The sequence below is a fragment of the Brachyhypopomus gauderio genome, chromosome 1 (assembly GCF_052324685.1).
Source record: "Brachyhypopomus gauderio isolate BG-103 chromosome 1, BGAUD_0.2, whole genome shotgun sequence".
In the NCBI taxonomy this organism is placed as follows: domain Eukaryota; kingdom Metazoa; phylum Chordata; class Actinopteri; order Gymnotiformes; family Hypopomidae; genus Brachyhypopomus; species Brachyhypopomus gauderio.
This window is the reverse complement of record NC_135211.1, coordinates 11,809,596-11,830,770: the sequence shown is the minus strand read 5'-3', so window position 1 is coordinate 11,830,770 and position 21,175 is coordinate 11,809,596. Positions and strand designations below refer to the sequence as shown.

General features: G+C 47.6%; 1 protein-coding gene across 4 annotated transcripts in view; it reads right to left on the bottom strand.

Moving 5' to 3' along the window:
• Positions 1 to 21,175, bottom strand: part of acsf3 (acyl-CoA synthetase family member 3) — a 29,352-nt gene that overhangs the window by 7,688 nt on the left and 489 nt on the right. For 2 of the 4 annotated variants that reach the window (XM_076996408.1, XM_076996465.1), the window contains exons 2-7: positions 20,332 to 21,095; positions 18,075 to 18,230; positions 13,063 to 13,217; positions 12,181 to 12,326; positions 9,262 to 9,359; positions 8,955 to 9,081 (exon numbers count right to left, since the gene is read on the bottom strand). In XM_076996408.1, the coding sequence (XP_076852523.1) occupies positions 8,955 to 9,081; positions 9,262 to 9,359; positions 12,181 to 12,326; positions 13,063 to 13,217; positions 18,075 to 18,230; positions 20,332 to 21,054 (1,405 nt within the window). In that variant the 5' untranslated portion in view covers positions 21,055 to 21,095. Of the gene's footprint in view, positions 1 to 2,292; positions 2,378 to 2,867; positions 3,440 to 8,954; positions 9,082 to 9,261; positions 9,360 to 12,180; positions 12,327 to 13,062; positions 13,218 to 18,074; positions 18,231 to 20,331; positions 21,096 to 21,175 lie in introns of those variants that run through there. The other 2 variants (XR_013128559.1, XM_076996494.1) reach the window with 2 other exon arrangements.

Sequence of the window (21,175 nt, the reverse complement as noted above, 5' to 3'; positions counted from 1 at the left end):
AAGCTTTGCTTTGGTGTTTAGAGTTCAGGAAGCTACAAAAGAACGCTGAAATGTCAAATACTCTTAAATAAGTCTTTTGGGGAAACGCGCCCACACCAGGCAGCGGCTACAAGAAGGTACAAGGGCAGGCTTCACATGCTGAAGGGGAGTTGTGGTGTGAAGCTTCACGCACACGCTATCAGATGTACACAAGATCTCCAAAACGATGAGACCTGCACACACACGCATGCACACACACGTACACAAAAGGATCTTTTTTTAATCACACTGTTGGTGTACAGTGTGAACTGCACCTCTCTTTGAAAGTAGACCAGGCCAACCAGTCAGAGTGGTGTGTGTGTGTGTGTGTGTGTGTGTGTGTGTGTTGTAAGGAAGGCATAGCTCCAGAACCAGTGCACCCTGTTCTTGCCCTGGGATCAAACACCACCCAATTCCTGCCTGAAGACAGAGTCTGTCCACAACTGTTAGCACAAACTCAGCCAAGGGTATTCCAAAGACGCACTAGTGTAGGCCAGTGTAACATATACATGTAAAGTCTAGAACTGGATCAATTAAGAATGTAGTCACAATATAGAGCTGCATGAGGATGAATTTCTGTCCCCTCCCCACATACATCCCGGGTACTTAACCCCACCCCCACATATCCAAACACCAACCCCTCCCCTCATACATCCCGGGTACTTAACCCCACCCCCACATATCCAAACACCAACCCCTCCCCACATACATCCCGGGTACTTAACCCCACCCCCACATATCCAAACACCAACCCCTCCCCACATACATCCCGGGTACTTAACCCCACCCCCACATATCCAAACACCAACCCCTCCCCACATACATCCCGGGTACTTAACCCCACCCCCACATATCCAAACACCAACCCCTCCCCTCATACATCCCGGGTACTTAACCCCACCCCCACATATCCAAACACCAACCCCTCCACACATACACCCTGTGTAGTTAATATTATACATTACTCGTCACTTTTCAGATCTGCACCCATAGATCAAGAGTAAGAACACACCAAGTTCCCGATATTTACGCAGCTAACGCACAAAACACAACCTGCTCGAACGCTACGGTCAACCTCAGCTTTGGCAAAGTAAGCTGTAGTGGCCAGAACTGCAGTATGGCCGTCCACTTTGATCAAACGTCTCAAAGCAGAAGGGAAGTCCACATTCAGACCGTTTCTGTGGCGTTAACGTACGTTATTACCGCCCCCATGGCAACGTCGTTAAGTTTGTCTCCGCCCCCGCTGCCAATGCGGGGCTATTTTGAATGCGTGGCGTTCCTGCTGTCTGCTTCTCCGTGGTCAGAATAAAGACCAGCCGAACCATTTTTAGTTTTCGTTAGTTTTCAAACTCATGGATGAAATGATTCGAGCTGAGAAATAACAGAGGCTTATCTGACCCATTTTGAAAACTTTTAAACAACTGTGAAATTGCCTGAGACAGAACTGTCTTAGAAATCTGTGGGATAAGAAAAAAAAACTCTTTCATTGCACAAAGGTGTTTGAAGTCAAGCCTCTACCACAATGCACATGCCCACCCACACAACCCCACCAAGCCCAATCAACCCCCCCCCCCCCACCCCACCCCACAAATACAGGGACTGTCCAAAACATCTCCCGTCCCCTCATGTCCTCTGTGTTACAAGCATGGCACAAGACCCCCTCTCTCTCTCTCTCTCTCTCTCTCTCTCTCTCTCTCTCTCTCTCCTTCCCTCTCAGAAAATAAAGAAATCAAATCACATCACTCCAGTTCCAGTGAGGGTGAAGTGCTCTCTCACCACAGTGAGAGTGTGGAGAGAGGAGGTGTGGAGAGGAGGCGTGGCCTATGGCTCTCTCCCCACATACGCCAGAGCAGGGGCAGCCGAAGGAGAGGGTCAGGCGATGGGGTCAGAGGTCGGCTAGGGCAGGCCTGATTGGAGTGGCTGCTCGCCCTGTCTGAAGCTCTTGAAGTCTTAACATCCCTCTCAACGGCTTTTGAGCCCACAGAGAAGCCCCAGGTGGGGGAAAAAGATGGAGGGGGGAAAAATGAAGGAAGGAGAGAGTGAGACTAGGAATGGATGAGAGAGAGAGGTGAAGGAAGTTGGCAGCAGTTCAGGAAATGAAGAATATCTTTTAGTGCAGAAGGAAGAGAACAACTGAGCCTCGCACAAAACACACACACACACACACACACGCTCACACACACACACACACACACACACACACACACACACACACACACACACACACACACACACACACACACACACACACACAGTCCCATTGCCACTACTAACCTGAACTCATCTGTTCCCATCTCGTCTGCACCCCCCCTCCCACACCGCTGTCAGTCTCCCTGGTGGCACGTGCTCGGTGGCTGACCTTTACCGAGAGGGCAGGGAGCAGTGAAGGGGGATATAGAGAGAGAGAGAGAGAGAGAGAGAGAGAGAGAGAGAGAGGAGAGAGGAGAGATAGCCGTCATGAATACATCAAGGGGCACAGAGAGACAGGGAGAGAGTGAGAGGTTGAGAGAGCGCGCTAGTTAACATTCTCCCCAGCCTGTCCCACCCTGCTGCCCCCCGTCCCTGGTCATGCCCAGGCGGGTTATTTACGAGTGCTCACTCTAATGCCCCCCCCACCTGGCCAGGCCACGCACAGCTAGCATTCAGCAGGACTCCATTATTCATAAGTGCGCGTGCATGAGCGGCAGCATTTGGAAAATTGCTAATGCTTTTCCTGTGCCACCACCTCTCCACGCTCCCGTTATTTATTTATTTATTGTTTCCCAGTGTGTAATCAATTCTGAGAAAAGAAGCACTGTCCTGATGGAGAAGACAGCCCAGCTGATCCCCCTCTCCACCTCTCCCCTCACCCCATCCTTCCTTTCTGCCTCGCTCTTCTGTTCTCCACCCACGCTGGCCCTCTCTCTCCCTCTCTCTCTCTCTCCATCTCGCTCTTCCTGGCCATGTCTTGCGGGGCTCCGTCTCCCTCATCTCTCCTCTCTCACGCTCTCCTCCCCTGCACCAGGCCTGCGTCCTCATTGGCTGGGGGGGGCTGGTGGGTCGTTTCACTAATAACCATGCTGCATCTGGAATAATCCCTCTGCATGTGAGAGGAGGGGGAAGAGTGTGGAGACTGAATACGCCGCCATAACTCAGGAAAGTATGATGAACTCAAGATAACGATTTCAGATACTTGTTATGAATTCATAATAACTCCCTGGCTGAGGGGGAACTGTGATCGTTAAGGGTTGGGAGAGGTGATCGTTAAGGGTTGGACTGTTAGAGGAAGGGAGAGAGAGAGAGAGAGAAAGAGAGGGAGAGAGAGAGAAAGAGAGAGGAGACACAGTGGCTGTCCTGAGAGAAAATCTAATGGCCACTTGAGGCCCGGTGAGAACACGGTGTAGAACTCCACTCAGACACAGCTGTCTGTTTCTCAGAGGAGCTGAGTATCGGCACCATAAAGTAGAGAGAGAGGAAGAAAGAGAGAGAGAAAGTGGAAAAAGAGGGAGACAGAGAGAGAGAAGGAGAGAGAGAGAAAGAGAGGGAGGGAGGGAAACAGAGAGAGAAAAAAGGGAGAGAAGATGACACTAAGGAATACACGAAAAATCAATAATAACAAACGAGTGTGGAGATTGGCAAAAGCAGAGCACTCCGGAGAGGCAGACAGATCATCCATAGAGGTGCCAGTCACAGCCAGTGGCCTCACTTACACAATTAAAGACACAGGCAGGCAAGCAGGAACCTTATTGATCTGCTTTCTCTCTTTTCTCATCACCCCTCTTGCTTCAATCCCCCCCCCCCCCCCCCAACTCAACACCGCCCTGCATCAGACCGCAATACCATCTGGAACACCTTCACACAGGAACATGTAGGTATATATATACATATATATTTGCATGCACATGCACACACACACACACACATACATGCACATTACACTGCAAACGTTTTTGCACAGTTGTGGGAAAACTGAGAATTCTTTCAAAAATAGAAGTGTTGTTTTTTTTGTCCATTAACAAAATGCAAAGTGATTGAACAAAGAAGAAAAAGGTAAATCAAATCAATATTTGGTGTGACCAAAAAAAGAATCTATTCTTCTATTCTTACACAGTTTTTTGAAGGAAGTTTGCAGGGAGGTTGTTCCAAACATCTTGGAGAACTAGCCAGAGATCTTCAGTAGATGTACGCCTGCTCAAATCGTTCTTGTCTCTTCATGTAGTTCTAGACAGGCTCGATGATGCTGAGATCAAGACACAGTGGGGGCCATATTGTCACTTCCTGGACCCCTTGTTCTTTATACTGAAGATCGTTTTTAATGACTTTGGCTCTATGGTTGTTGTCCTGCAGCAGAATAAATCTGGAGCCAATCCGACGCCTCTCTGATGGCACTGCATGATGGCTAAGTACCTGACACTATTTTCTGTTCCTACGTTTTCGTGCATATTTTACTCTTGAGGACTTCTATTCATGCTGAAGGTATGGATTTTTGGAAGCAATCCTCCCACGTAGACCTCTTCTCTGAACAGTAGATGGGTGTATGGGGGTTGCATTGGTCTCTGCTAGTTCTGAGCTGATGGCTCTGCTGGACATCTTCTGATTTCGAAAGGGAAGTAGGCATGATGTGTCTTTCATCTGCTGTACCAAGTTTTCTTGGTCCTCAACATCGCCCGTATCTTTACGCTCCTTCAAAAGGGCTTGGACAGCACATCTTGAAACCCCCCAATCTGGTGTGAAATCTTTGCCTGGGAGAGACCTGGCGGATGCACTATAACTACCTTGAGTCTCAACGTTGTGCTCTTGCCATGGTGTATGACGTGTGACACCACCTCACCTTCCACCACCTCACCTTCTTAGCCCGTTTTGTCTGTTCCTCACCTAATTTTAAACCTCCCACTCAGTTGTTTTTGTTTATGATGGTGTTTCAACCTGTATATGAAAATGATGATCATTATCAACTTGTTGGTATGATTGACTGACCATATTCATACAAAATCTCTGACTTTGAGCAAATGTATCAGGAATACATTCTTAAGGCAAACAGCGGACACACCAAATATTCATTTGATTTCCATCATAAGTTCATTCACTTGAACTTTTGTTACCTAATAAAAATAAACTATTAACATGACTTGAAACCATTCTTATGTTCCACAACTGCCTAAAAAACTATACATCTTTCCTGTATAGAAATTAAGACACATGACTCGGGAGTGCAGCATAAAATCAATTGAGCAAGTTTTCTGTGGATGAGTTTCAGTGTGAATCTACATCTGAATGGGATGTTCGTGTGGTCATCGGTGCTGGACTAGCTTGGATCAGTATTTTGAAAACTACCAACCTCTCATGGGTTTTCGAGTGCAACGGTCTAAAAGAGTCTACCAAAAATGTTGTGATCAAGGAAAAACCTCCAGTAAAAGGGAATCCCATGGAAATAAACAACTCACTGACGAAAGAAGTCAGACAAGGATGCCAAGAATGGTGCTGACCGACGGGCTGTGCAGTCAAGCAAACCGCAGGGTGAAAACAACTCTGGAGCTCCGACTAACGTCTGAAAACACGACTCGTCCTTCCTTAGCATGGACGCACCAACACAGCAGGCGACCAGTCTGAGTGCCACTGTTGTCTAAAGGAGACAGACTCCAGTGGGCGAGAGGGAGCAAACACTGGATCACTGAGAGGAAGCAGTGGAGAGGCAGGGCCCGCCCAGATGAATCCAGATTTATGGTGCACCAGGCTGGTAGGTCATTCCTCGCAGGTGTGAAGTTATATCATGGGGATATATCTCACAATCACAGCCAACCCACCAGTCACTCAGACAACCAAGAAGCCAAGCATGCAGCCAACCAATCAGACAGCCAACCAATAAACCAGTGAACCAACCAAGTGGCCAGTAACCCACCCAACCAACCAACCAGCCATTGCTTAGCTGATGGACGGCCATGTCCTGCTCTGGAGAGAAACATGGAAGAGCTTGTTCTGAAGGACAAGTGTTGGATTCTCTTTGCTGCACTACCATGCACCTCAATATTCTGAAAATCTGACTATTACTTTATAATATTTTTGAGTAATCCAGTTAAAAAAAGTTTATTTCAGAGTTCATTGGTGATTTGGTGGGGCCTACTTTAAGCACGGTCTTTCAATTGTATAATACTATAATTAACCATCGATTACAATGCATATTGGAAATGATTAAATAATTATAAAATAAGACAAAAAAGTCACATCATCATGGTATGACACGAAAAGCCAGAGAACAATAATTTGGTTAATATGATCACTCATTTAAATTACTGCAACATTCGATAATATTGTTTATCAGCCCAAGGCTACATAAGAGTCGAGTCAAACAGATGACTTTAGATGGTGTTGAGAATGTCTTTGAAGCTTCATTTTTATACACACATCTAACTTGTAACTGGGGAATAAGGAAAGCATGAAATAAAGAGGGCACAAACACTTGCATGACACACACACACACACACACACACACACACACACACACACACACACACACACACACACACACACACACACACACACACACACACACACACACACACACACACACACACACACACACACACACACACACACACACACACACACACACACACACACACACACTGATGGTGGCTGGAGGCAGAGTCTGCCGGGAGCTGATTGCACTGTGACTCATTACAGTGTGGCTGTGTGTAATGGAGTGTGACAGCAGCGAATAGCACACTGCAACTCGGTCCTTCCAGCCCCTCAGCCAATTACAACCAGCTCCTCCCCCCTCCCTGTCCCCCTCTCACACACACACACACACACACACACACACACACACACACACACACACACACACACACACACACACACACACAACCACACAACCACACACACACACACACACAACCACACAACCACACACACACACACACACACACACACACACACACACACACACACACGTCTCCATCACCTCCACTCTGCCCACTTGTCTTATTTTTTCACTACTCATCTCTTTCTAGCTTTATAGACACAACCTTCATAGTGTCTTATTCTGCCAGGACGTGAGTTCATCTCCCTCACCCCCTCAACACTCCTGCCCCAGCTTTACCCCCCAACACTCCTGCCCCAGCTTTACCTCCCCCCCCAACACTCCTGCCCCAGCTTTACCTCCCCCCTCAACACTCCTGCTCCCCCCAACACTCCTGCCCCAGCTCTACCTCCCAACACTCCTGCCCCAGCTTTACCTCCCCCCCAACACTCCTGCCCCAGCTTTATCTCCCCCTCAACACTCCTGCCCCAGCTTTACCTCCCCCTCAACACTCCTGCCCCAGCTTTACCTCCCCCTCAACACTCCTGCCCCAGCTTTACCTCCCCCCCAACACTCCTGCCCCAGCTTTACCTCCCAACACTCCTGCCCCAGCTTTACCTCCCCCCCAACACTCCTGCCCCAGCTTTACCTCCCCCTCAACACTCCTGCCCCAGCTTTACCTCCCCCCCAACACTCCTGCCCCAGCTTTACCTCCCCCCCAACACTCCTGCCCCAGCTTTACCCCCCCCAACACTCCTGCCCCAGCTTTACCTCCCCCCAACACTCCTGCCCCAGCTTTACCTCCCAACACTCCTCCCCCAGCTTTACCTCCCAACACTCCTGCCCCAGCTTTACCTCCCCCCCCAACACTCCTGCCCCAGCTCTACCTCCCCCCTCAACACTCCTACCCCCCCCCCCCCAACACTCCTGCCCCCCCCTCAACACTCCTGCCCCAGCTTTACCTCCCCCCCAACACTCCTGCCCCAGCTTTACCCCCCCCAACACTCCTGCCCCAGCTTTACCTCCCCCCCAACACTCCTGCCCCAGCTTTACCTCCCAACACTCCTGCCCCAGCTTTACCTCCCCCCCAACACTCCTGCCCCAGCTTTACCTCCCCCTCAACACTCCTGCCCCAGCTTTACCTCCCCCCCAACACTCCTGCCCCAGCTTTACCCCCCCCAACACTCCTGCCCCAGCTTTACCTCCCCCCAACACTCCTGCCCCAGCTTTACCTCCCAACACTCCTGCCCCAGCTTTACCTCCCAACACTCCTGCCCCAGCTTTACCTCCCCCCCAACACTCCTGCCCCAGCTCTACCTCCCCCCCAACACTCCTGCCCCAGCTTTACCTCCCCCCCAACACTCCTGCCCCAGCTCTACCTCCCCCCTCAACACTCCTACCCCCCCCAACACTCCTGCCCCCCCCTCAACACTCCTGCCCCAGCTTTACCTCCCCCTCAACACTCCTGCCCCAGCTTTACCTCCCAACACTCCTGCCCCAGCTTTACCCCCCAACACTCCTGCCCCAGCTTTACCTCCCCCTCAACACTCCTGCCCCAGCTTTACCTCCCCCCCAACACTCCTGCCCCAGCTTTACCTCCCCCCTCAACACTCCTGCCCCAGCTTTACCTCCCCCCCCAACACTCCTGCCCCAGCTCTACCCCCCCCAACACTCCTGCCCCAGCTTTACCTCCCCCCCAACACTCCTGCCCCAGCTTTACCTCCCCCCTCAACACTCCTGCCCCAGCTTTACCTCCCCCCCCAACACTCCTGCCCCAGCTCTACCCCCCCCAACACTCCTGCCCCAGCTCTACCCCCCCCCAACACTCCTGCCCCAGCTCTACCCCCCCCAACACTCCTGCCCCAGCTCTACCCCCCCCCCAACACTCCTGCCCCAGCTCTACCCCCCCCCAACACTCCTGCCCCAGCTCTACCCCCCCCCCCACCTCAGCACTCAGGCATCTTCTCTATTCTCAAGCACAGTTCCTCTAACAGAGGGCAAGGTGGGCTGACCTGCTGTGAACACACTTATAGATCAATCCAACAAGCTTTCACAGCCTGCAGGAAACACACACCCCACACACACACAAACACACACAAACCAGTCAACAGAGGAGTGTGTGTTTGACTTTGTTGGGTATGGATGAAAGAGCAGGTACCGGTTTTGAACCAGCCGTCCCGAGTGAAGCTGTCTGCTGTCTCCTGAGGTCTGTTCCAGTACTTCTGAAAGACAGACGGCCCACGAACCAGCAGCTCCCCCTCCCTACCCTCCAAACCGGGCTTTACCTGGAGACACACACACACACACACACAAGTCCATAAGGACGCATGGCCAAGCATGCATGTGCGCGCACACACACACACACACACACACACACACACACACACACACACACACACACACACACACACAGTGGTGAATGAAGTGGTAAAAGATAGTGGAGCCAGGTGAAGTTATAGAAGTACCCTTGTTTCATTGCTGTTGCCCTCAGCGATGGTGGTGCTGGTTGAGTTTGTCATGACAATACATACTTCTACTTTAGGAAGCGGATTGCCAACTGCCCCTAACAAACACACACACACAAACACACACACACACACACACACACACATACACACACAGTAGTATTAATGCAATCATGGATACCAATAATCATTATGAAGCCAGTATCAAATCCAACACCATAAACTCAGGTTTTTATGCCTTTTTAATCCAGCAGTGCCATTTTGACATGGTGATGATATATTTTATCACATCAAGAGAGAGAGATCTTTCAAAGGCACGTTCAACACCCCCCCCCCCCCCTTCCAAACCCCCTGCAGGTTCATCATCTCTCCGTAGACTCAGAAAGACTCTTTCTCCTCGCCTTGTCTCGAGTTCCTCTTGCAGAGATTTTGTTTTTAGGATTATAGTTTGTGTCCTCACCTAGAGCGATGATGAGCAGATAAACAAACACATTTTCCCATCCAACCGCAAAGCCTCTAAAATCCCTCTATAGCTGAGGGAGGGGTGAGACAGAGCTCAGAGATAGCTCAGATAGAGCTCAGAGATAGCTCAGATAGAGCTCAAATAGAGCAGTTGTTGGTCTTCGTTGCTGTACATGTCCAAACACCTAATATTTCAATCACAGGTAGAGTGCTGATCCGGGCCAGAGTCCCATTGAGAACATTATAAACACAATTCTAAAAAGAAACTGTGGCTTGATGAAAACAAGCTTGTGCTCATTAATGTAGTACCTCATTCCACATCAGGACCGTGATATTCTTAACTCTTAAGCCATGATAATCAGACCTCCGCACCCACAAATCCCACAACTGATGGGGGGGCAGTTGTGGGTTTGAGTCACATACAACACATCGACACACAGGTCTGCAGGACAATGTAGCCATCAGATCAGCAGCCCAGTTTCAACACACACACACACACACACACACACACACACACACACACACACACACACGTTAAAGCCTAAAGGGTTGGCGGGAGACTGCACTGGGGAGTCTGGCTTGCTGAATGACTGAGATCATCATCACAGGACATGCAGATCTCATCTTGTCTCCACTTTTGCACGCATTGAACACAGGGTACTGGTGAAGGGTCAGGACACCACAGAGGACGACTCTGGGGACGGAGCCATTACAGGCTGACAAGATATTTCTCCTCTCACCTTAAGATATACTGACTGAAGCCCAGAATCGGTGTGGGGGTGGTTAGTTAGGCATTGATGCAAGTAAGACACTCTCTCTCTCTCTCTCTCTCTCTCTCTCTCACACACACACACCATGTTTTATTCAAATACCCTCTCACACTACTGCAGTCAGTGATGCCCACAGGGCAAGAAACTGCACCCCCTGATGCCCCCCAGCATAAAGAAGAGGAGGAAGGAAGGGGGGTAGCTGTTATGAATACATCAGGGGCAGAGAGAGAGAGAGAGAGAGAGAGAGAGAGAGAGAGAGAGAGAGAGAGAGAGACAGAGAGAGAGAGAGAGAAGGAGGTGGCAGAATATCAGAATAGGAAAGGTGAGAAGCAGAAATTAGTCAACAGGGAAAAAAAGACTAAAAAGCAAAATCAGACAGAGTAATTATTGCAACGAATGAACAGTAAAGAACGTGAGGAGGACAGTGAAACAGCAGTGAACCAAAGGAAAGCATAAACACACAAATCTGTTCCACAGATCCAGTGAACAGCATTATTTTATGGTTTTATGTTGGAAGCAGCAATGGAGAAGACAAACGACTTTAACACGAGGGATATGGGCCAAGAAAGAGAGAAAGTCAGCCTGTCTAAATCAACTATTTATTATTAATCTACCATTAATTCATTTTTATAAATCTAAATGATTTCCTCAAAGCAACAGTTTTCCATCACATTCATGTCTATTAGCAAACGAGAGAAGAAACTTTCTCCTAAACTACTTTAACTCGAAACCCAACAGGGCTGAGGGAGCGCTCTTCAGCGAGACGGCTAGCGTCGAGGATTAGCTTCAGCGCGCGCTCCTGCGTCGGCGCCCTTTTTGAAACGCATCCGGAAACGCGGGCGACGACGGGGACGAGGACGAGCACGAGGGGGGACACGAACGCGCTTAACGGCTTTGATAGTGCCGAACGCAGAACAAGCGGAAACAGACAGGTCTGGGTTGACGTTCAGAGTACACGGCCTCTCCTGTACGACCTAAGCCTCTGGGACGCATCCTGTTTATGTTCAGGTGTCATATATTTTGTTTATTTTTTGAAAACTGGAGAGTTCTCAGATGATCACAGTACACCTTGTTTATGTGGTGCCATAAAACAACAGAACTCCACACACAGAACTTCAAAGTGGGAGCTTGAAGCACGACAGCAAATCACATACAATTAATCCTCAAGGATTTTTTTTTTTTTGTAGACTGTACGCGATTGTCAGGCAAACAATTCTTGCTGTGGTGTTTAAAGAAAAGAAGATTAAACAAAGCAGCCTCAAACTATGACACTGACATCATAATTACGAAAGATAAAATAATTCTTGTTTAATTAACACTAGAAAAGCAACTTTACACGGAACCACTAATTTGATATTCAAGGCTACCTGAAGGAATGTGACGTAACTCGAATGTGGTCACTAATCCAGTCACTCGTGTGAAGTTGTAAATGCATGACATTTCCTCACACACCACACAACAAAAAAAACTGTATTCAAGAAACCTGAACCATCCTTCTTTCTCACTTTTAAGGACCACACACACATCCTCCACACAGAGTAAGAATGCTGACCAAATTCCAGCAAAGCACCATTAGAAGTCATATATGGAATTATGGATTTGGCATGTAATACATATTTAATGAGGAGCTGACAACATGACTTCAGCAGCAGGCATTAAGGGTAACGCGGTGAGTTCGGGTCGGTACCGGGAATTCGGGGTCCGTTGAGCGGGTTGGAGAGCGCCATGCCGATCTCGGTCATGCCGTAACGCTCGAGCAGCACGTGACCCGTGATGTCACTCCAGCGCTGCAGAACCGGCAGGGGCAGGGCGGCCGAACCGGACACCATCAGTCTGGGGAACCGACAAACCACAGATCCTAACACGTCTACACAACCGCAAATCTATACACAATCTTCAAAATATCCAGCCCACTAGGTGTCAGTATAATGGCTGTTTCAAAATGTAAAACGAATCGTTGGAAATGTGACTTATTGCTCCTTTAACCTTTAAAAAAAAGCAAACCAACCCTTGCAGGTTGCTTTTATGCTTTAAAGTTAATGTTATATATTAAAAATAGTGGTTTGTTACCTTACTATTTGAAGCTATATGAAAATGCAGATATTAAGACAACCTATACATTTACTTTGTACAGGATACCAGAGGTCTGAGAGAAATACTTTGAGAGAACTTAATACATTCTTTACATTCTGTACATTGTTTTTATTAGAGAATAATACTTTTATCAGCGAGATAAGTGAGACAATGAGAGTTAGGGACAGAGACAGACCTGCTTAAACTGTTTGCTTTTTTGTCTCAAGCTTTCTTTCTCTTCCTCTCACACACATACTCTCATTTGCCAGGTTATCCCTGGGATATTTGTAGCCAAACCGAAGAAATTAACTAAGTCCTAGACTAGACTAAGCGTGCGAGGCACGTGAGAGAGGGAGGAGGACACTGTCCCCTGTCTGTGCCCTGTGTTGTTTACATGGTTGCGGCCATTTTGTTATAACATAACTGGAATAACTGGAATAAGTCGTCGGTGGGTTGGCCCGGCGGTGAGTGTGAATGGTTTGAGAGTGGCGGGTACCGGATCCTCTCCTTACAGACAGCCCTGATGAAGTCCTGGACTCTGGGCTGCGGGAAGTTGTGGTCGTAGTGTTGGATCAGTTTGGAGTAGATGGTGGGCACAGCCATGAACACGGTGACCGCTGGAGGTTTGGAGCTCAGCAGATGTTCCCACACCTGAGGAGAGAGACCGGAGAGTGAAACCCAAACACCAGACCGCCGTTGTCAGTGGAATGTGCTACTTAACAATTAAACACCACCCATGCACCACAGCGCAGAGCATCTAAAACGTGTCCCAAGTGATATTTGTATTCTGTGCTTTGTTGGGTCTTAACAGAACAGAAACAACTGGACTTCTGGAGATTGTACCATTACTACCAGTACCATTACTACCAGTACCATTACTACCAGTATTACACTTCTGCATCCCTGTCAAAGCCTGTAGCCGAGGATTGTAAATCCTTTATTTTCTAATCCAGTCCATGTTTTTGTTCAGACTTCTGTTCAGTTTTTTCCCCTTCATGCCTGACTCAGGTAATCAGGTACATCACAGCTTTTTATTATTTGGCCAAGATGTTAGGAACTGGAACACAGTAAATATGTGAACTGGCACCAGGACCCTGGGGACTGGATTCAGACGCAATTTTGTGCTCCATCACACTGGCATTACACAAAAAACTGTCCTGCTTTAGAAACACTTGAAACATGTAGAAAACATTTTTTGGAGAGAGAGAGAGAGAAAGAGAGCTATGTGCTATAATTTTACAAACACAAACACACAGTCAGAAATGTGCACTCACACTGAATAAAAGATGCACTAATATGACTTCATACACATATGTCTACACAACTATTTTTGGTGATGCTGTTAGAACAATACTGTGGCAAAATGACATTCTGTCTAAATGTGCTGCCTTACTGAAAATCTTCAAATTCTGCATTTTATGTGTGATACCATCCTATATCTATACATGAGGTGGCATGATAAAAGTCCTTAATATAAAATGTCATTAAATGTTCAAAAATACACAATACTGGTCTATAACAATAACGTGCACACATCAATTATCATTAGGTGTGTAGTAGCAATTTCACACACACACACACACACACACACACACACACACACACACACACACACACACACACACACACACACACACACACACACACACACACACACACACACACACACACACACACACACACACACACACACACAGAGCCCGGCAGCATGGTTGGCTGCATTCAGAACACTGTGGGAGAAAAGTGTGAATTAATTGAAGGTGAACGACAGATTCTCCTCGCCCCCCCCCGGGAGGCTCCCATCTTTTAGCCCGCCCCCCCTCCTCCTCCTCATTCTCTCTCCCTCTCTCTTTCTATCTCTCCATTTCATTATTTTGTGCTTCACTGGTTCCCTGTTCTTATCAGTCTCCCTCTGTCTCACCCACTCTCCACACCTACACACAGGCATGCAAGTCAGGAGCGCACACACACACACACACACACACACACACACACACACACACACAGTTGTGTAACCCATTTCTTTTTTATTCCTCTGCTTTTCTCCTTTGTTTCTGACATGGTTTGGAACTTCCACCTTCCCAACTTCCAGAACATTATCTCTCTCTCTCTCTTTCTCCCTCTCTCTCTCCCCCTCTCCTTTCCTCTCCTCTCCTGGGTCAACAGACTCCTCCCCAATTCTACATGCTTTACTCTGTATTTCATTAGTCTGTATGGCAAATGCAGACATGACCCCAGGACCTGTCCGCATGAGCAGACTGCCTGCATCACATTCCATTAGGAGGGGGTCCATCTATGCTCTCTTCATGGCTCTAGGGTGAAGCGGAGGGGAGACACGCACTTTACATGTACTTTACAACATGCACTTTACATGTACTTTACAACATGCACTTTACATGTACTTTACAACATGCACTTTACATGTACATTACAACATGCACTTTACATGTACTTTACAACATGCACTTTACAACATGCACTTTACATGTACTTTACAACATGCACTTTACGTGTACCTTGTGCTATACGTATTATACCCAAATAATCCCACCGTAAGCTGCTCACTCACAGCTAGAGCATGGGACAGTGTTCTCTGATTTACCCTGATCTAACCTGGACTCTCTGATTGTTGCCATGTGTATTTTATGCTCAAACAAGAACATAAATTGCACCGTAATCACTCAAACTGCTCAAAATAAGAACAGTGCTGTGGATTTTGCTCATCATTAAAAATCCTCACACCCATGTTGTAAATAGTAAAATCCAGAGAGTGGAAATTCGCAAAAGCAAAAACAGTAAGATAATGTTTTCCCTTCAAACAAGCATCCAAGGTCACATCACACGTTTCGCGCTGTTGTGAAGCTGAAATTTTTTGCTCCGTGTCATTTTTCCATGTCAGTCATCACCTTGACTCCCATTAAAACCTGGAGGAGCGGAAGTCCCCACCTACACGTCTGCCCCGCGGCTCGGTCCACGTGGCACGACCCTCTGCTTTACGGAGCCGTGGTATCATTCCTCACTGTCAGCCCATCGATTGATCCGCTTTTGAGACCCTTACAGAAGGCTGTTGTGGTCAGATACTAAACCACACAAGGCAATCCATCACACAGACTCTAACACTTAGCATGACAGTCCAGTCTCCTTCTCTCTCTCTCTAACATACACACACACACACACACCCCTCAGCCTGTCAGCTCCTGACCGCTGGCACTGACGCATATAGCTGTGGCAGCACAGAAGCGTGGCTACAATTAGTGAGGCCCTCTGACAACTTCCCGATAAGGCTGAACACCCTGCCTGGTTCACCAACACACGTACACACGTACACACACGTACACACACACACACGTACACACACACACACACACACACACACACCTGCAGCCCCAGCACCTCAGTATTTTAAAAGATGCCTAACAGAGCCTGTTACAGGCCTGTTAAAAGGTCTGTTACAGAGTCAATTACAGAATCTGTTACAGACTATATTACAGGGGCCTGTTACAGATGCTAGTTCGAAAATTTTAATTAACACAAACAAATGCAATAAATGTCTAGGTACATCTTACAGATAGCAATACAACAAGTACAGATATGCATGTTTGGATATAGTATTTTATAAATATTTTGATCTAAGCCTTATAAACATATTTTAATCTAAGTTTGTCTCTACGAAAAGCTGCAAATGAAAAGTGCAGTTTAGACATTCACATTTTCCACGCTTTGGTTTGTTTCAGACGTGTCTTAAAATGTAACTCACTTCTTCTAGGTCTCCTCACAATACATGACAAAGTTATTCTATATTAAAGATGGTAATATTGCATTTATATAAGGAGATGCTTTGTTACGAGACATGTGCGTCCTTGAAATGCTTCAACATTCTTCATTTAGAATCCACTTCTGCCTAACGGAGTTCATTGGAAGGAATTACAAAAGGCACACACCTGTTTATACATGGTTTAACATTTGATGGTGCATATCGAAGTGAAAACCAAACCAAAGAGATCCAAGACAAGGGGAGGACTTTCTGCAGCATCAAAAGTGCCCTAGAGTATGGCATCCTCCATTATTCACAAAGGGGATAGATCTTCCAAGATCTGGCCCCAGCCGAACTGAGTAATGAGGGTCAAAGGGCGTTAGTCAGACAGCCATCCAAGAACCCAATAGTCACAATGAACAAGATCCAGAGTTTCTTTGCGGAGATGAGGAAAACGTTCCAGCCTGCCATCAGTGCAGCAGTCCATCGATCAGGCCTTTATGCTAGATTAGACACAAAGAATCAGTTCCTGACAACAAGCAATGTTACAGGGCATGTGGAGTTTGTCTGAAGGCACCTGAACAACTCGCGGACAAGCAAGATCTGGTTTGAGGAAACAAATATTTAACAGTTTGACCACAATTTACAGCGGCATGTATGGAGGAAACAAGGCACTGAGTAAACTCTTCATTAAAACCACCTCTACAAATGTGGTGGTTCGTCAACGTAGACTGGGAGAATACTCAGGCTAAAGGGACAGGTAGACGGAGAAGAATATAGAGCTATCTGGGGTGAAAACCATCTCCAGAGTACCTAAACCTTAGGCTCGCACACCACCAATAAAGCACTGGGCTGGCCTGGAGAAAACGGTCAAAACCCTGATGCAGCCTGGTGCAGCCCAGACTCCAACAGGGTATCTCTGGAGAGGCCACAAAAAGGCAGTGCAGCAACGCTCACCATCAAACCTGGCTGTGCTCGAATGATTATTCCAAGACAGAATGGGAGAAATGTCGACCAGAAAGGCGTGCCAAACTTGTAGGATCACTCCCAAGAGACTGTCATGGCTGCCAAAGGTGCTTCAACCAAATGCAGTATCCGAATCCTTATGGAAATGGTTTTCACGTAGAAGTGACGGAGAAACATGCCAGGTAGCTACCTCATGAAGATGGCTGAGAGAAGTTGCCACTGAGGTAAAGGATACTTAAAAAAAATCTAAAGTATGAGATGAACTAAAGTCATTAAATACTTTATTGGTCACAACCTAATATGTTATTTCAGTTTTATTGTCTTTCATCATAAGCCAGTAAAAATAAAGAATGTGAAGTTATGAAGTTTGCACTTATATAGCATCTATGTACCCAAGGACACATTACAAGCAACACATTACACACAGCCATTACAGCCAGTCAACACCCCGGCAAGAAGAGGCAGCCAACTGCACACAGCGTACCCTCAACTGGAAACATCGCCCCCTGGGGGACAGCGTCAGGCACAGGAAGGGGACAGAGAACACCAATGATAGAGCACCATCCATCACTGGGCATGCACACACACACACACACACACACACACACACACACGGACATTTTTTTGTAGGTTAGAAAGAATGAGGCGTGTCCGAAGTTTTGACCGGGTCTGTATATACAACATGTCTGATATTACCGCCGTTATATGAAAGACGGATATGGAAATAGGCTGTGGCAGTCGGTCGGCTGGCAGGCAGAGGGCACCACGTTGGGCCGGGTATACGGTACCTCCTGAGGGTTGAACTCCGGAAGCATCCTGCAGGTGGCGCCGACCCAGAGCGGGCACAGGAGCTTGTTGACGATGCCATGCACGTGGTGGAGGGGCAGCGTGTGCAGAATGACATCATCCTTGTTCCACGCCCACTCGCTCACCAAGCCCTGGATCTGAGAGAGAGTGGGACATTACAACATCTATTAAACATCTTTTATGCATATTTAAGCCATCATCATAACATCATTCTTTGTCTGTACCAGAAGTCCACAGAAAGCTGGCTTCCCTCCTGGACTCTTGACCTCAGTCTCTTTTGCTTTGTTTGTATATAAATAAGTGAATAAAACTGCTTTCTGACAACTTTAATTAGAAAATAAAAGTTCCTGGCAAATTAAAAGAAAAAAAATCAACTGAGACAGAGAGAGAGAGAGAGAGAGAGAGAGAGAAAGACGCAAAGATAAAGATGAAAAAGCACAAAAAAAATCATGATCTAGGATCGTTCACTGCACTCTAAGAGCCTTTAATAAGAGTCTAGGTCAACCCGGGACGCACGGCAAATGTGTCTGGAGACAAAGGGCGTGCACGACGCTCCCATCTCGCAAGCCAGGCCTCGCTTCTAGGGCCACTGAATACTTCCATTCAGCATCAATTGTCTAGTAAAAGCCATTAAACCTGCAACAACAGGAGACACCAAAGGCTCCGTGGTGAAAAATGGGTTAGCGTGTATGACCAGCGGGCCTGGCGTGGCCCACGCGGCCATCACGTGCCCCCGCACTGACGAGACGGCGCCGCTCGCCTCGGACCACGGACGAAGTGGGTCTTAGCAGCTCCGTTTCTCAGAACGAGCGGCTGCGAATATTTAATACCAGAACAGAAAACGATTCCCCAGTGTGTAACGTAACAGCAGCGTTAAGAGTCCACACGCCATGGAGCAGGGTGGCGTTTGGATGTCACAAAGCCACAGACATGTTCAGGTGATTGTTCACAGGCTGGCTAAAACCCATTTCAAGTAAAGAAGGGTCAAAGTGATATTCAGAGCATCTTAGTTAAGTGATTCCTGGGAAAAGATCTAATGTGTATTTAATTTAAAAGATCTAATGTGTAAATTAGTATGGCCAATGGGTGACAATGTTAAAACTGTAAATTCTTGACATCATATATATATATATATATATATATCACACACACACACACACACACACACACACACACACACACACACACACACACACACACACACACACACACACACGAACAACAGGATCTGTCAAATCTAGGTATATCTCCTCACAAAACATGACTAGACAGATGGCTGGAAAGGGGACAGGTGTGCACAGGGCCACCGGGCCCAGGCCGGGCCCCTTGGCAACGCACTGTTGTCAAACAGAGCCCTTCCTTAATTGAGAGTGATCCAGTGTTCCACTCTATTGGACACACCGGTCATTCCCGGTGAAAGATTTGCTAAATGAAAATCCTGCATTGCCTGGAGTGTCCTGTGCAAATGGAAAAATCAGAGCGGTCATCTGGACAGCTAGCGAGGACCGAACGTCCAACACCACGATGCCGCATCCTCCATCAGCCTGGCCAACAGCTAGCGGTAATTTCACGCCCGGCTACCGGATGGGGGGTGGGGGGCTGATCCCACAGTCAGACTGTATATAGCAGTCACATGGACACACAGGAGGTGACGTGGAAGTGGCGACTGCAACTTTATCATCACTCGTCACCAGGGCTCCTTCACACGTCAGCCTCACTGGAGAAGGACGGACGTGCAACCGTGCGATAGAAGTGCACCACGTGAAACGTGATACGGCCACTTGGTGGGAAAAGTGATTTATTTTCATTGTGCAAAGCACCACGTGGAATATAGCTGCCTATATTCCATTTTGCAAGCTAAAATTTACATGAAACTATAAAATTAAAATAAAATCGTTGTATGGCATCAAATCACAGAAGAGTTAAATACCGAAGAGCTAAAGAAATAAGGCTCTGAGATAGATATATATATATATATATATATATATATATATATATATATATATATATATATATATATATATATATATATATATAAACTGTTAAATTCAATGATAGATGCGAGCAATTACACAACTAATGTAAAAATAAGGATACCTACATGAAAACCAGAATGGTAAGTTACTAGAGAAATTATTCACTCTGCACATCCACAAAATACAATGACTAGAATAACCGAAGACCTTGAACTATTTCTGAGGAATGACTTGCGCACAGCGTTCTCAGTTCGTCATTTACCATAGCCTGCAGGCTGCCGTGTGTGTGAAGGACTCCTTTCGGTGGCCCCGTGGTGCCGCTGGTATAGACAAGCATCGCCGGCCTCTCTGCCCAACCCGACAGGACCTCCACAGGCTGCCCATAAGGCTTTGCGTCTTGAAGGCTGTCCAAGCTGCAGGCAGCGGGGAGGGTCAGACAGGGCAGTCCCAGTTTCTGGGCCAGGGGCTCCAGGGTGTCTATGTATGGCTGCCCAGCCAGCAGCAAGGAACTCTGGGAGTCGGAGATGATGTACTCGAGCTCGGCTGGAGGGTGCTTCCTGTAGAGGGGCACGGCCGTGCCCCCACACATCCACGTCGCCCACTGCGCCACAGTGTACGACGCGTCGTTAGCGCACAGGAAGGAAACCCGGGCGCCCCGCAGGTCTCCCGAGGGACAAGCGAGTGATTGGCTGATGTGCTCCGCCAAACCTCTGCTGCTTCTGTAAAGGGAGCTGTAGCTGTGATTTCCACTGCGGTCAATTATCGCCACTTTCTCTCCGTAGGTCGGGGCTTTCGAAAAAACAGGAACGACCTTATCGCTCGATACAGCCAGTCTGAGGGCAGAGGACGTCACGGGCCTCCGGAATACATTGCCCACAAGACGATTAACGGAGGCTCCAGCCGCCTGGGTGATTAGACAGCTCTGTGAGGAGATCCTCACGACACCCATACAAGCAGCCAGCATGATGGGAGACTCCAGCAGCATCAGTGAGAGCCACGTGAAGGCACCTTCAACTGTCCAAGAGGCTGAACAAGGGAATGTAGGAAAGGTAGTAATATTAAACAGTGACAGGGCAATCATTCTGTATTGTTTTGGCCTTAGGAAT